Source organism: Borostomias antarcticus (assembly GCF_949987555.1).
Source record: "Borostomias antarcticus genome assembly, chromosome: 22".
In the NCBI taxonomy this organism is placed as follows: domain Eukaryota; kingdom Metazoa; phylum Chordata; class Actinopteri; order Stomiiformes; family Stomiidae; genus Borostomias; species Borostomias antarcticus.
In genome coordinates this window covers 11,096,770-11,110,982 of record NC_140255.1, presented here as the reverse complement: position 1 = coordinate 11,110,982, position 14,213 = coordinate 11,096,770, and the positions used below count along the sequence as shown (strand labels likewise).

Here is a 14,213-nt window from a genome sequence, read left to right as displayed (position 1 = left end):
TTTTACTATTTTTTAAGGATTATTTGCGAAGATATTGGGCTTTCTTCCCACGTTTTTTCAAGGCACCGGCAGCTATGTATCATATCACTGCCTCAGTTTGCAAAGCATTGTGTGAGTTTTCATCTACCCCTCGGTTTCAAGTCAGCATCTGAAAACCCTCATTTTGGAGGGCTGTTTAAACTTCCACTAGAACTCGATATGCTCCCTAGCCCTAGAAGCTAAAAGGAATGGGACACACTACCCTACGCTTGAACATGCAAAATGTAGGGGTAGGGCCAAGGGCTAGGGCTAAGGGGGGGTATTGGGATTGGGCCAAACACACACACACAAACGTGCGCTTAAATGCACATACATACACACGCATGCGTGTACACACAATTTGCATCTAGGACTGAACTAAAATGTTGTCATGCTCAGACGGTGTCAGATGAGAAGTGGGTTTTATTGCACGGCTCCTGTGGCAAGGGCTAACGCCGACATGGATCTGTGCATCGTCGCCATAGCAATGGGGGTCACTGGCGCTATTTGCTCTGCTGATGAGATAAGAAGATCGCGACTGTTGATGCATGAGTAACGTTATACCAGATGTAGCTAGCCACGGATTCTCTCTCTCTCTCTCTCCACCTCCCCTCCTACCTCCCTCCCGCCCGCCCGCCCTCCCTCCCTCCCTCTATCCCTCCCTCCCTCCCTCTCATCCCCGTTCCCATCCTCCCTCCCCCTCTCTATTTCCCGCTCTCACACACACACAGAAACGGGTGCGCACACACACACACACACACACACACAGAAAGAGAGAGACGCAGCAGCAGAGACGTGATGGAGATATTCTGCGTGCGCGTCTGCCGTCACGGAGCGCCCGGGAGTTCCGCGTGTATGTGAGTGAGTGTGTGAGTGCGCGCGTGTGTAAGCGTGTGAGTGCGTGCCTCTGCCTCTGTACCGAGCGACAGCAGGAAAGCGCAGCGGGGGAGAGGACAGGAGGAGAGGACAGACACAGAGAGAGAGAGAGAGAGAGAGAGAGAGAGTGCGGGAGTCTGGGCTGGAGACTGAGAAGGAATCTCGCCGCCACTGGCACAGAGGCAGCCGATGTGCGACAACTACTCCTCAACAACTACCGCCGCCGCACTCTCCCGCCCGCTGCCTGCCCGCCCGGCCCGGCAACTTCTGCCATGGCATAGCCCGCCGCCGCACGCCAACCAGCGCCAATCCGCAGGGGGGGGGAAGGGACATGCATGGGCAGAACCCGGGATCTAGGCTGTCTCGTCCTTTTCAGCAGTGATTTACATCTGAGGTGAGTCTCTCTCCGCCACGCTGCTCTGGGAGAGGAAGGGGGGAGCGGGGGGGGGGGGCGGGGAATCCCAGCGCTCCGCCGAGGGTCTGGAGCCCAGGACGTTTTTTTTTTCCCGGGAGCGTTTTCCGCGGAGCTTCTCCCTGGACGATGGGACGCGAAGCGCGTGCAGGCTGGGGAGTCCGGGCCAGCGCTGTCGGGGGGATTCGACGCTCAGCTGGAGAGGGGTTTTCTGGAGGGGGTTTTACTTAAGAGTGTTGGTGAAACAAGTCGTTGAAATTGTGGAGGGGGGAATAAAAAAAAGTTGGAATGGGAATCATGACAGGTGCTAAGGAATTAAGGAGGCGTGTGTGAAAAGATGGCAACACAGCGAGTCAGAGCAGAGTGACAGAGCAATCTTTGAAATCAGTCGGAGATTTTTTTTAATAAATTTGTGTCAGTATACAGCTGGTGGTTTCAACGCATCGATTATGACAGCGTATGTAATCGGGGGTCTGGCATGATGCTGCGTTTCCCCTCTGAGCTTTAGTTTAAACTGAGGTGTGTGCGTGTGTGTATGTGTGTGTGTGTGCGTGTGTGTGTTACACAAAGCAACTGGCATCCCATTGTCTCTGCATGTCCCAAAAAATATTGACCAAGTCCAGAGCTGGTGTCCAGGGGGTGTGAGCAGGGCCGTGGTGTTGAGCCGGACCAGAGCAGTGTGTCCGGCGGGTGGAGCACTTGAATGCGTAATGTGAGCCGTGCGTCAGACGGTCCACTGAGGCTGATGAAGGATCCTAACAGCGGCGTAATCTAGATTAATGGACGCCGTGATCCCACCATCTCGTTACAGAGCTCTGGGGCAGAGTGGAGCACGGAGAGAGAGAGAGAGAGAGAGGGAGATTTGGTTTAAGGTTCACCCCTCCCCTCCTTCTCCCCCTGTGCCTCAGTGTGTGTGCGTGAGAGAGAGAGAGAAAGAGAGAGAGAACTGGCCCCGACCCACCGTTAAACACGCTGTCAATTCCAGAGAGCTCGCTGCCCGTTGAGACCCCCCCAGATGTTGATTGTCCTTCAGCTGCCACACAGAGAGCATGTCGCTCTGTCGCCGTCTCTATCTCCACCTCTCCGACCCTCCAGGCCTATCACAGCTCATCACACAGATAGAATCTCCCCTCGCTAGCCCGCTCACATTTCCACTTAGGAGAGAGAGAGGGTAAGGGAGAGATGGAGAGAGAGAGGGAGGGAGGGAGGGAGGGAGAGAGAGAGGGACGGTGGGAGAGAGAGGGAGGAAGGGAGATAGAGACGGAGGGATAGAGAGGGAGGGAGGGATAGGGAGGGATAGTGGGAGAGAGAGAGGGTAAGGGAGAGATGGAGAAAGAGAGGATGAGGGAGGGAGAGGGGGAGAGGGAGGGAGAGAGGGAGGGATAGTGGGACATAGAGAGTGAGGGAGGGATGGAGAGAGAGAGGGAGGGAGATAGAGAGGGTAAGGGTGAAAGAGAGAGGGAAGGAGAGAGAGAGTGGGAGATGGAGAGGGTAAGGGAGAGGGAGAGAGGGATGGAGGTAGAGTGGGAGAGAGTAAGGGAGAGAAGGAGATAGAGAGAGAGAGAGAGAGAGAGAGAGAGAGAGCTCCCTCTCCCACCTCAGTGATAACTCTATATGGCGGTGGTCTGGGAGGAATGCGCGGGTGGCCTGCTGCTTCAAAGCTAATCTTATTTTTAGGAATCAGTGGAATCAGTCAGCAGCTTCCAAGGGCAGCAGTCAGGGGGGGGTCCTAGGCCCATCCATCACCCCCCACCCTGGGTCACACACACAGAGCACCAACACCAACCCTGGCTAGAAAAATGCAGAGACGAAGGGAAGGATGTAGAGAGAGAGAGACGGGGGGGGTGCAGACTACTTTTCATCTCTCCGAACGAGAGAGGAAGGGTGCCCTTTCCTTGCCCTACCTCCACACTGTGAGTACTAACTTGTACATCCAGAAAACAAATTGCTCGTATTAAAGGATAACTTGTTGTTGTTGTTGTTGATAACATGTTGTTTTGTGCACATGTTATCTTTGGTGTGGTACTGGTAGTGTTCATTAAGAACTATGTTCTTCTGAGAGCAGGGTGGGAGGAGAGGGAGGAGGGAGGAGAGGAGGGCTGGGTAACAGGTGGGGGTTGAGGAGGATGAGGAGGGAGGAGAGGAGGAGGAAGAGGGAGGGGGGAGGAGGATGAGGAGGGAGGAGAGGAGGAGGAGGAGGAGGGAGGGGGGAGGAGGATGAGGATGAGGATGAGGATGGAGGAGAGGAGAGGAGAGGAGAGGAGAGGAGAGGAGAGGAGAGGAGAGGAGAGGAGAGGAGAGGAGAGGAGAGGAGAGGAGAGGAGAGGAGAGGAGGATGAGGAGGGAGGAGGATGAGGAGGGAGGAGAGGAGGAGGAGGAGGGAGGGGGGAGGAGGATGAGGAGAGAGGAGAGGAGGAGGAGGAGGTGGGAGGGGGGAGGAGGATGAGGATGGAGGAGAGGAGAGGAGAGGAGGAAGAGGAGGGAGGAGGATGAGGAGGGAGGAGAGGAGGAGGAGGAGGAGGGAGGAGGAGGAGGGAGGGGGGAGGAGGATGAGGAGGGAGGAGAGGAGGAGGGAGGGAGGAGGAGGGAGGGGGGAGGAGGATGAGGATGGAGGAGAGAAGGAGGAGGAGGAGGGAGGGGGGAGGAGAGGAGGGCTGTGTAACAGGTGGGGGTTGAGGAGGATGAGGAGCGAGGAGAGGAGGATGGATAGAGGAGAGGAGGGGAGAGGAGGGAGGAGAGGATGGGGGGGGAGAGGAGGAGAGTAGGGAGGCGGGAGGAGGGAGAGGGGGAGGGGAGGAGAGGAGAGGAGGAGGGAGGAGAGGAGGTGGGGGTGGAGGAGGATGAGGAGGGAGAGGGGGAGGGGAGGAGAGGAGGAGGGAGGAGAGGACGTGGAGGTGGAGGAGGATGAGGAGGGAGAGGGGGAGGGGAGGAGAGGAGGAGAGGAGGTGGGGGTGGAGGAGGATGAGGAGGGAGAGGGGGAGGGGAGGAGAGGAGGAGGGAGGAGATGAGAGGAGGTGGGGGTGGAGGAGGATGAGGAGGGATGGAGAGTGCTGAATCATAACGAAAGCTGCATCAGACACCTGATCCCACCTGACTGGTGCTCGCTTGCGTCTGTGTGTGTGTGTGTGTGTGTGTGTGTGTGTGTGTGTGTGTGCGCACACACACGTGTAAATGCTACTGTACCATTTCCTACTGCTGTGTTAAAGGGCAGTGGAGGGATACACACAGAAGTATGGATGGATGGATGGATGGATGGATGGATGGATGGATGGATGGATGGACGGACGGACGGATGGACAGATAGATGGATGGATGGATGGATGGATGGATGGATGGATGGATGGATGGATGGATGGATGGATGGATGGACAGATAGATAGGTGGATGGATGGATGGACAGACGGACGGACAGATAGGTGGACGGACGGCAGATGCAGAGCAGTAGAAGCTGCATGGAGAAGCGTTGGGCGCCATCTGTATGTCAGCTGTCTGGTCTCGCACCTCCACCACCCCAATTAACCGGCGGCAGCACCCTGAGAATGTGAGGTCACCAGGCGCTCTCTCCTCAGCCCCGGACACGGACGAGGTGCTCCGCTACGCACGCACGCACGCATGCACACACACACACAAAAACCTGTCAGGGCAGCCGGTAACGTGGAGGACGGACGCAGCACAGACCCGGGGGTGGGGGGCTGGAGGCCCCACTGATGGGGATATCTAGGATGATTTAGACCTCGATGAAACCAACCCCCCCCGGAGAGGTTAGCCGACAAAAAACAATTGCCTTCGGCGGAAACGCTCAGTGGAAATGACAGCGGCTGCCAGAGAATTGCCTTCTTTTCCCTCTCACAGCGCAGGAGGGGGCTTCTCTCATTACACATATGCTTAGCAACGCTGCCTCTGTTACACAGAGAGAGAGAGAGAGAGAGAGTGAGGGAGGGAGAGAGTGAGAGAGGAGAGATATTGACAGAGAACGAGAGAGAGAGAGAGGGAGAGAGAGAGAGTGAGGGAGAGAGAAAGTGTGGGGAGAGAGAGGGAGCGAGAGAGTGCTACGGTGTGTGTGAGACAGTGCTACAATGTGTGTGAGACAGAGTGCTACGGTGTGTGTGAGACAGTGTGTGTGAGACAGAGTGCTACGGTGTGTGTGAGACAGAGTGCTACAGTGTGTGTGAGACAGAGTGCTACAGTGTGTGTGAGAGAGTGCTACAGTGTGTGTGAGACAGAGTGCTAAAGTGTGTGTGAGACAGAGTGCTACGGTGTGTGTGAGACAGAGTGATACGGTGTGTGTGAGACAGAGTGCTACAGTGTGTGTGATACAGAGTGCTACGGTGTGTGTGAGACAGAGTGCTACGGTGTGTGTGAGACAGAGTGCTACAGTGTGTGTGACAGAGTGCTACAGTGTGTGTGAGACAGAGTGCTTAGTTGTGGTGTGTGTGAGACAGAGTGCTACAGTGTGTGTGAGACAGAGTGCTACAGTGTGTGTGAGACAGAGTGCTACAGTGTGTGTGAGACAGTGTGTGTGAGACAGAGTGCTACAGTGTGTGTGAGACAGAGTGCTTAGTTGTGGTGTGTGTGAGACAGAGTGCTACGGTGTGTGTGAGACAGAGTGCTACAGTGTGTGTGAGACAGAGTGCTACAGTGTGTGTGAGACAGTGTGTGTGAGACAGAGTGCTACGGTGTGTGTGAGACAGTGTGCTACGGTGTGTGTGAGACAGAGTGCTACGGTGTGTGTGAGACAGAGTGCTACGGTGTGTGTGAGACAGAGTGCTACAGTGTGTGTGAGACAGAGTGCTACGGTGTGTGTGAGACAGAGTGCTACAGTGTGTGTGAGACAGAGTGCTACGGTGTGTGTGAGACAGAGTGCTACAGTGTGTGTGAGACAGAGTGCTAAAGTGTGTGTGAGACAGAGTGCTACGGTGTGTGTGAGACAGAGTGCTACAGTGTGTGTGAGACAGAGTGCTAAAGTGTGTGTGAGACAGAGTGCTACGGTGTGTGTGAGACAGAGTGCTACGGTGTGTGTGAGACAGAGTGCTACGGTGTGTGTGAGACAGAGTGCTACGGTGTGTGTGAGACAGAGTGCTACAGTGTATTCTGCTGGGGACCGGTGGTCCCAGCTACTGTAGAAGTGGGAATACCAGAGAGCGCCAAATATCCCCAAACCGTTCCGTCTTGACGTCGGTGGTGGATGAGCTAGTAGCTGTGGCCGTGTGTCTGTGGATGAAGAAGTGGGTCTAACTACGCAGCAGCGCGCCCCGGGACGTCGGCGGGGGCCGTGTAGACGTACTCGCTGCCCGACTCCCTGGGCGCGGTCCACCCAGCTTGCCGCGGCCCGAGCCCTCTCTCTCTGGCGGACGGCCGGCTCCGGGAGCACGGGACAGGGCAGGGAAACGCGGCGCGGCGGGGGTGCGAGAACGAACGCAGATACATCGTGAACACGTAGGGAACAGTCCCGTCGTTCTCACTGGGATATCTAGAGGTGGATGGTTAGCGTGTACAACAGCATCATTGTAATTGTTCTATTGTTAGACGCGTGTGTTGGGTATAGTCATAGTGATCTCTCCAGAGCCCTGCTTGTGTGCCGGGATGAGCCACGGTGACGTTGCAACGCGCACACACTCACACAGCTTATATCTTTATTTATTTATCTACTGTAAACTTAACCCTAGCCCTAAGCCCTGAACCTGGTCCACACAATTATAGTTAATCACACACGCGCACATGCACGCACACACACACACACCACTCCGAGCAACCACGGGGTCAGAGAAAGACTCATTGAGAATTCCTATGCAGATCTGTTCTAAAAATACAACCTTCCTCACATCTATGTAGTTATGGTTGAGGATTATTTAAGGTTACACATATGGCAGACATGGAAAAGAGGGATTTTGAGGAATATTATGGATTAACTTTGTTTACCCTGGTGCAAAAATAATGGGGGGGGGCAGTAGCCTTGCCTGCAGCCTATGTGAAAATACTGCTGGGTAACAGTCGAGTGGTCCGTGTTGAGTGAGCGACAATTGCTAGAAACACAATCATTTAAAACCCTCACATTTACAAGGCCCACAATCACGGAATTAGTGTGCCATTAACTGACAAAGGATTTGCTGCACTTAATGTCCCACTAATGCATTACTACCCCTGCAAACAACCCCTCAGTCAACTGTTCAGATAATTTCCCATCGGGCAGATGGACAGGCACACACACACACACACACACACACACACTTTTAACCCAACTTACAGTGTATGGCCCTGTACCGTTTTCATTTATCAATGCACACTGTTAAGAAGCGGGTCAGAATCGTTTAAGGCACCTCTAAATCCCGTGTAATTACGAGCCGGAGGAACAGCTCAGATAAAGCGGCATTAGCATCGCTGGCCTCGGCTCAGCCGCTCCACAGCCAGTCTGATGATGATGGTGATGGCGAAGATAACGACGCTCTCATCCATAAGTGCAGCGTCTGACCGCACGCCGGACCGTGAGAACACAGCCGCCAGGAGCCGGCCGCCGCCCCCACTGATCACACAGCGCCAGGTTCTACTTTCCACTGAGCCCGGCTCAGAGAGACCAGCCACTCGCCACTCTCTCCCCACCCTCTACACTCTCTTCAGTCATTTTTGGCCAAGCTGTTACATTATTTCGACAGCCTCTCTCTCAGCTGGTTTCACTGTACTGTACTTTGCTGGCAATCAACCTACCTGCAAGTCAGGATGAAAAGAAAGCAGTAGGAAATTAGTTAGTAGCTAAAGTTTCAAACTTTGAGACTGAGAAATCTGTATGGAAGGCGTCATTCCGAGGAGATGAGTCGGTGATCCATGTCTTAATTAATTTTCCCTTTCGCTGAACAGAGAGGAGGGGAACAGAAAAGTCAGGTTTGAACTAATTGGCAACATCAAACCTGGAAGAGGTTCGTCTGGGTTTTAGGAGTTTTACTTCTGAGTTATGTCCCCTTATCCAATCCAATGTTCCTTAATTGAATAACAACTGCCACTCACAAGATTTAGGATAGGGCTCTAATTTGGTCATGCAAATCGTCAAAAGCTATCGTAAAAGGCTATTGCCAAACGTGAAACGCAGTAGGCATAATTGTCAAATTTTGTGAATTTTGTTGGGAAGTCAGTGGCGGTGTGTCAGGTGAAGAGGGGGAATAATTGAATGAAACGGGAGCAGATCAATTTCCTTGTGCGTAAAGTACAAGAACGCAAATTACAGAGTCAAATAATTATATTAAATGTCCAATTTGCTTGGGAGGAGACAGGTGCATGGCTCATGTATTTGTAGGATTACAGACAGATGTGTTGGTATATGTTCCTATACACATATTGGTACAGTATATGTTCCTATTCCTATAGGATATATATCCTATGAGAATAACTAAATCTGAATTGTTGTTTGCTATTGATGCCAAGGGATAATACCAAATTCAAATGATGCCAACATTTAGCCAACTGGACAAGGTTGGCAAACAAGAAGTGATGTAAAAAAGGTTTGTGGGACGGTATTGTAGTGCTCCCCCAATCTATCCACACATCTGAAACATTTTCAGGCAAACAAGTCTCTCTATCTCTCTGCTTGACTGTTGACAGTTTAAATCTGTCTCAGGAAAGAAGGGGAATCGTGACGTGCAGTAAAACACGACCCTTGCGATGTCCCAACATTCTGTATAGATGCATCTCATTATTCAAAGACTATCTGAGCGGCCGTGACTTCTGATGGTGTCTGCTGTTTTCTACATTTTCAGAGTTGAGTTTGATAACAGCTTTTTTACAGCTTTTTTGCATGCCAGATTTTTGATAACAGATTTTTGGAAAAACATAACAGTGCATGGTCACAGTGCCCGGCGCATCCTGTTTACACTCACTGCTGGATAATATTTAATCCTGCAGTGATTCCCATCTCTGGTGTGTGTGTGTGTGTGTGTGGGGGGGGGGGGGGTGTTGACTCATAATGCTGCGGTAAGAGGCTCCGTCTGGAGGGGAAGTACAGTACTGCTCAGCGCCTGAACACTGCAGGCCAAAACTGGACCTCAACAGCAGAGTCCGAGAGGGGGTGCAAGCGGTAATCTCTAATTGAAAATGTCATACTGTGAGCAAACAAACAGAGGGAAGAGAGAGACAGGCAGCAGGGATGAGGAGTGATGCTCCAGGGTGCAGCTTAATAGATAATGTGATCTGCAGTATCAGGCAGAAGGTCACCACGGTGATGCTGAGGGATTCCATATCTCTGCACTGTTGCTATGATACAATTAGTTTTCGAAAGTTCTGTAAAAAATATATATATATATATATATATATATATATATATATATATATATATATATATATATATATATATATTATGGAAGTCATCTTTGAATTGTATCAAACATAACCCAGGATTCTCCTCTTACATAACAACATGGTTGTTTCACATTTAGCTTCTGGCGATGTTGCAATTAATTGATAGAGAAAGTCTCCTTCTCTACACAGTCGTGACCTGGCTGTTCAAATATCCCTTCCCTCTGATTACCTGCATCAGCGGTGACCCCCCCCCCCCCGGTGACCCCCCCCTCCCAGGCTCACACACACACACACACACACACAACCTCTCTCCCAGAGTTTCATTTAGGGTCTGTGTGTGAAGCTAGCCCAGAGGTGATGTTTGGCTCAGGGCTAAAGAGCATGAATAATGTGTGTGTGCGTGGGTGCATGTATGCGCGGCAGTTTGCATGAGTGCCTGAGTGTGTGTGTGTGTGTGTCTCCCCCTGACCTGTGTGAGTGCGTCTCACACAGGTCAATAATGTCTGCAAATTCGATCTGTGCTCAGATAGACGAGGGGAGGACAGAGAGGAGAGCACGCTGCAGATCCAGGGAGATGACAGACAGGCAAACCAGAACGCCTGCCTGTCTGGGCCTCTTCATTGAATGATCCAGCTAACAGCTCTTAATCCGCTGTAGGAGAGGGAGGGAAGTTCTCTCCATAGCTCCTGGGTTCACTCCACAAGAAAGTACCAAAGAGGAACCAATTCTGTTGGACAGAATCCAGTCACGCTGGATAAGCAGATCGGGGTAAAAAACCGCCCTATCAGCATCTATATCAGCAGTGGAATGTTTACCTCTCATTAATCACCCTGGGGAGAAAACGGTCTGCTCCGGCTCGCCCTCTGGGGCTAGATTGCAGAGTCATGATCATCCCTGTGCTGCTAGCCTGTGTTGTGGAGATAGGTAACTGATCTATTACGGTCTTTGTAACAGCGGTTGTTCCAGGGGGAGTGTGCTCTGTAGATCTCCGCTGGTCCTTCCCCTCCCGTGGGTGAGGCTTAATCGCCTCCGGAACCGGCGTCAGATGCTGCCGCTCGTTGACAAACCGCAGACCAGGTCATCCAGGACTGTCTGGACGATATATCGGACACCCAACGGAATGCGTGGCCTGACGGTTGTGGATGACGAAACGGTGACATGGCTCCTGGAGATGTGCCCGGATATATAGCCCATATAGTGGTAAAAGGACAGCCCCTCGGCCCCGAGCCTGGGGGGGGGTGCGAGAGGGGGGGGGGGGTGCACAACATCAAAACCTACACAAAGAAGAAGATCTCCGCCTGCAGAGTCTGGCTCTGACTGTCCCTTTCTTCTCTTTCCTCTACAATCCTCTACCAACACAGCAGGGTTCAATGTGAGCATCAGAGCAGTGGAACTGCACTGCCAAGTGTTGTGGGCAAAGTCTGCTGAGTCATGTGTTTAAGTTCTGTGCTATATCCCCGCTGTCCAGTGTGCTATACCCCCGCTGTCCAGTGTGTCAGTGCACAACGGCAGGGAACAGCTAAGTGACGGGCGACCACGGCCTAGACTCCCACAAAGACTCTCCACACACACACACACACACACACACACACACACACACACACACACACACACACACACACACACACACACACACACACACACACACACACAAACATGCGCGCGCTTGTGAACTGAGATGACAGCGGCACTTCAAAATGAAAAGATGCCAATTAAAAGACGCAATTTACTAGCAATGACAAACAGGTTAAAAGGAGAGCGACACGCTTATTAAATGGGTGTCATCAGTTCCGCAGACAGGGAGCGGGAGTAAAGCTGTCGTAAATAAAAAATCAGGGCAAATGTGTTTGTTTTTTAGGGCACACTAAAACCTTCACCCCCTGCTGACTTCACAGTAAATAAAAAACAGATGGATTGGAGAGCCTAAACGACCGCAGCAAAAATGCTAACGAACTAGGCAGATGGAGATCTCTCTATCCAAGGGTAATGGTAACTGTTGACTCACAACATGGGCATAAGGAAATCGCCCCGACCTCCCCTCTGCACTGCTCACTTAAAACACTGAGCAGCTGACGGCTGACTGTGTGTACACACACGCACGCGCGCACGCACGCGCGCACGCACGCACGCACGCACGCACGCACGCACGCACGCACACACACACACACACACACACACACACACACACACACACACACTCACACAAACAAACACACACACACACACTCACACAAACACACACATGCTGTGCTGTGCTGTGCTGTGCTGTGCTGTGCTGTGCTGTGCTGTGAGATGGCTGTAGGATTCCTTCAGTGACACAATCGGGAGATGCTGTACAGACGCTGTACGCACAGAAGAGCTGCTGCCGGTCTCTGGTCACTAACTCTCTCTCCCTTCTCTCTTTCTCTCTCTCCCTCCCTCCCTCCCTCCCCCTCTTCCCTCTCTCTCTCCGTCCCCCCCATCGCCTATAGGAACCATGGTGAGCAAGGAGGGTGGCAAATGCATGCTGACCAACTCTGAGTCGGACTCGGAGGCGGCGCCCTCGCTGGCGCTGGTGGAGAAGTACTCGCTGGACGCCAGCCGGCAGGTGCGGAAGAGGAACAAGGCGCTGCAGGTGCGCTTCAAGGACATCTGCGAGGCGCAGAACGAGCAGAGGGAGGCGGCCCTGCAGGCGGCGGCAGCCAGCGGGGGGAAGCCCGTCGCCTACAAGGCGGCGTACCGCAAGTACATGACGGTGCCGGCGCGGCGGTCCATCCCCAACGTGACGCGCAGCACGGGCGTGCAGACGTCGCCTGACCTGAAGAAGCGTTACCAGACGTTCCCGTTCGAGAGGAAGAAGGGCCACGGGCACGCCGTCAAGCACGCGGCGAGCTACAAGGACCAGAACAACGGCTTCCTCCTGGACGGCCGGCAGCAGGAGGAGGAGGAGGAGGAGGAGGAGGGGACGGGGGGGGCGGCAGGGGGGGGCGGCAGGGTGCAGCGGACCCGGGCTCTGCTCCACACCAGTGAGCGCGGCGCCGCCGGGGCAGGGGCGGACAGCACGCGCTCGGACGCCGCCGCCACCCCGCTCGGCTGCGAGCTGGCGGACCCGGACCGCCTCTCCGGCGCCGCCGCCTCCCAGGCTGACTACCAGCTGTGCAGCGTCCGCCCCAGGCCCGCGAGAGGATTACAACGCCGTGGGCAGGAGGTGGAGCCGGAGCCGGAACGGGCCCGGGACGCGGAGCGCTCGTCGGCCAAGCGCCACCTGCTCCGCCCGGAGGACGAGGAGGAGGACGGCCGGTCCCGGACGCGGCCCGACCGGACCTCTGGGGTGACGGGCCCCATCTCCTGGAACTCCCTGACGCAGGTGGAGTGCCCGGACAGCCCTGCGGCGGCGACGCGCGGCAAGCGGAAGAAGGGCGCGCAGCTCAACGGCCTGCAGTCGCAGACGCTGCCGCGCGCCGCCAGCTGCACCACGCAGGCGCAGTGTCACGCCGGGCCCTTCTCGCCACCGCAGCGCCGGCAGAGGCCCCTGAGGGCCGCGGAGGAGGAGGAGGGGGGGGTGAGGGGGGCCTGCGGGGACGCGGAGGCCGGGGCCGGGGCGCCGGGGGGTGGAGGCCAGGGAGGGGAGGCCTGTAGGCAGATGGTGCCCGTGACTCAGGAAGGGGACGTGAAGGCCCAGCTCCAGGCCATGGAGAGCCTCATCAGCTCCAGCCAGGAGACCATCAAGGTGCTGCTGGGGGTGATCCAGGAGCTGGAAAAGGGCGAGGCGCACCGAGAGGGGTAAGACACCCGAGCTGAGCTCACCTCTGTGGGGGTTAAACTGGGAGAGAGGGGTAACACAGCTAGCTGAGCTCACATCTGTGGGGTGGAGGAGAGGGTGTCAGTACTATACCTGGGCGATGGTGGGGGAGATTAGACCGCGGATGTGTTATGGATTCATTTCAGTTTGGTGTCTGGAGCACTTTCTTTATTCACTTCTGTCGGGAGCTCTCTTCGTATGCAGTCCCTGGGACTGGGTTGGATGAAAAGAGAACGGAGAGTCTGTTCTGAGAGGTAGAGATGGATCCAGCCTCTCTCTCTCTCTATCTGATCCTCTGTAAACTGGACGGCGCCTTGCCGTCGGGCTATTAGAGGACAGTGTCCTTGTAACATGACATCGCAGTCAATTTGGCCCAAGTGGTCTGATGACGTACGTTATGACATGCTGCCAGTCACGCTGTATCCTTTAATCACAAACCAAGGTTAGGTTAGCACGCAGCTACCAGTCATAGAGAGACAGGCCTGGGAGAAAGACCGCTCTCATGCCTCTCTGGATGAAAACGCTCTGTTTGTGAAGTGAAGTTTAGGGGGTGGTTTGCATGCATTTGCAGTAAATGTCCATTCTATGAGCGCGCACTTTCAGAACCGGAGGACTTTGAAAGGGGCCGTTGGGCTAGCCCTACATGGGCTACTTTGAGTTGATAGCCTGGTATTGGCGTGCTGTGTGTAATGTTAATCTGGTGAGAAACTAAGGTCTGTGAAAAACCCATTTGCTGTCTGAATGGAAATGGAGTCTATACAAAAGGGATCTAGATGCAATCTGCTCAGCCGAAAGAGAGGGTGAAGTCAACAAAATGGCCAATTTGTTGTTCACCTGAGTGAA

The 14,213-nt window shown here is 54.0% G+C and overlaps 2 protein-coding genes across 2 annotated transcripts in view; one reads left to right on the top strand and one right to left on the bottom strand.

Moving 5' to 3' along the window:
- dock1 (dedicator of cytokinesis 1) overlaps window positions 1-14,213 on the bottom strand; it is a 246,792-nt gene that overhangs the window by 105,187 nt on the left and 127,392 nt on the right. The window lies entirely within an intron of this gene.
- The window catches only part of insyn2a (inhibitory synaptic factor 2A), a gene marked incomplete at both ends in the record, with an annotated part of 23,830 nt that continues 21,682 nt past the window's right edge, over window positions 12,066-14,213 (top strand). Inside the window, one exon of the mRNA XM_084456370.1 lies at window positions 12,066-13,351. Within this exon, the coding sequence (XP_084312496.1) occupies window positions 12,066-13,351 (1,286 nt within the window). The remainder of the gene's footprint in view (window positions 13,352-14,213) is intronic.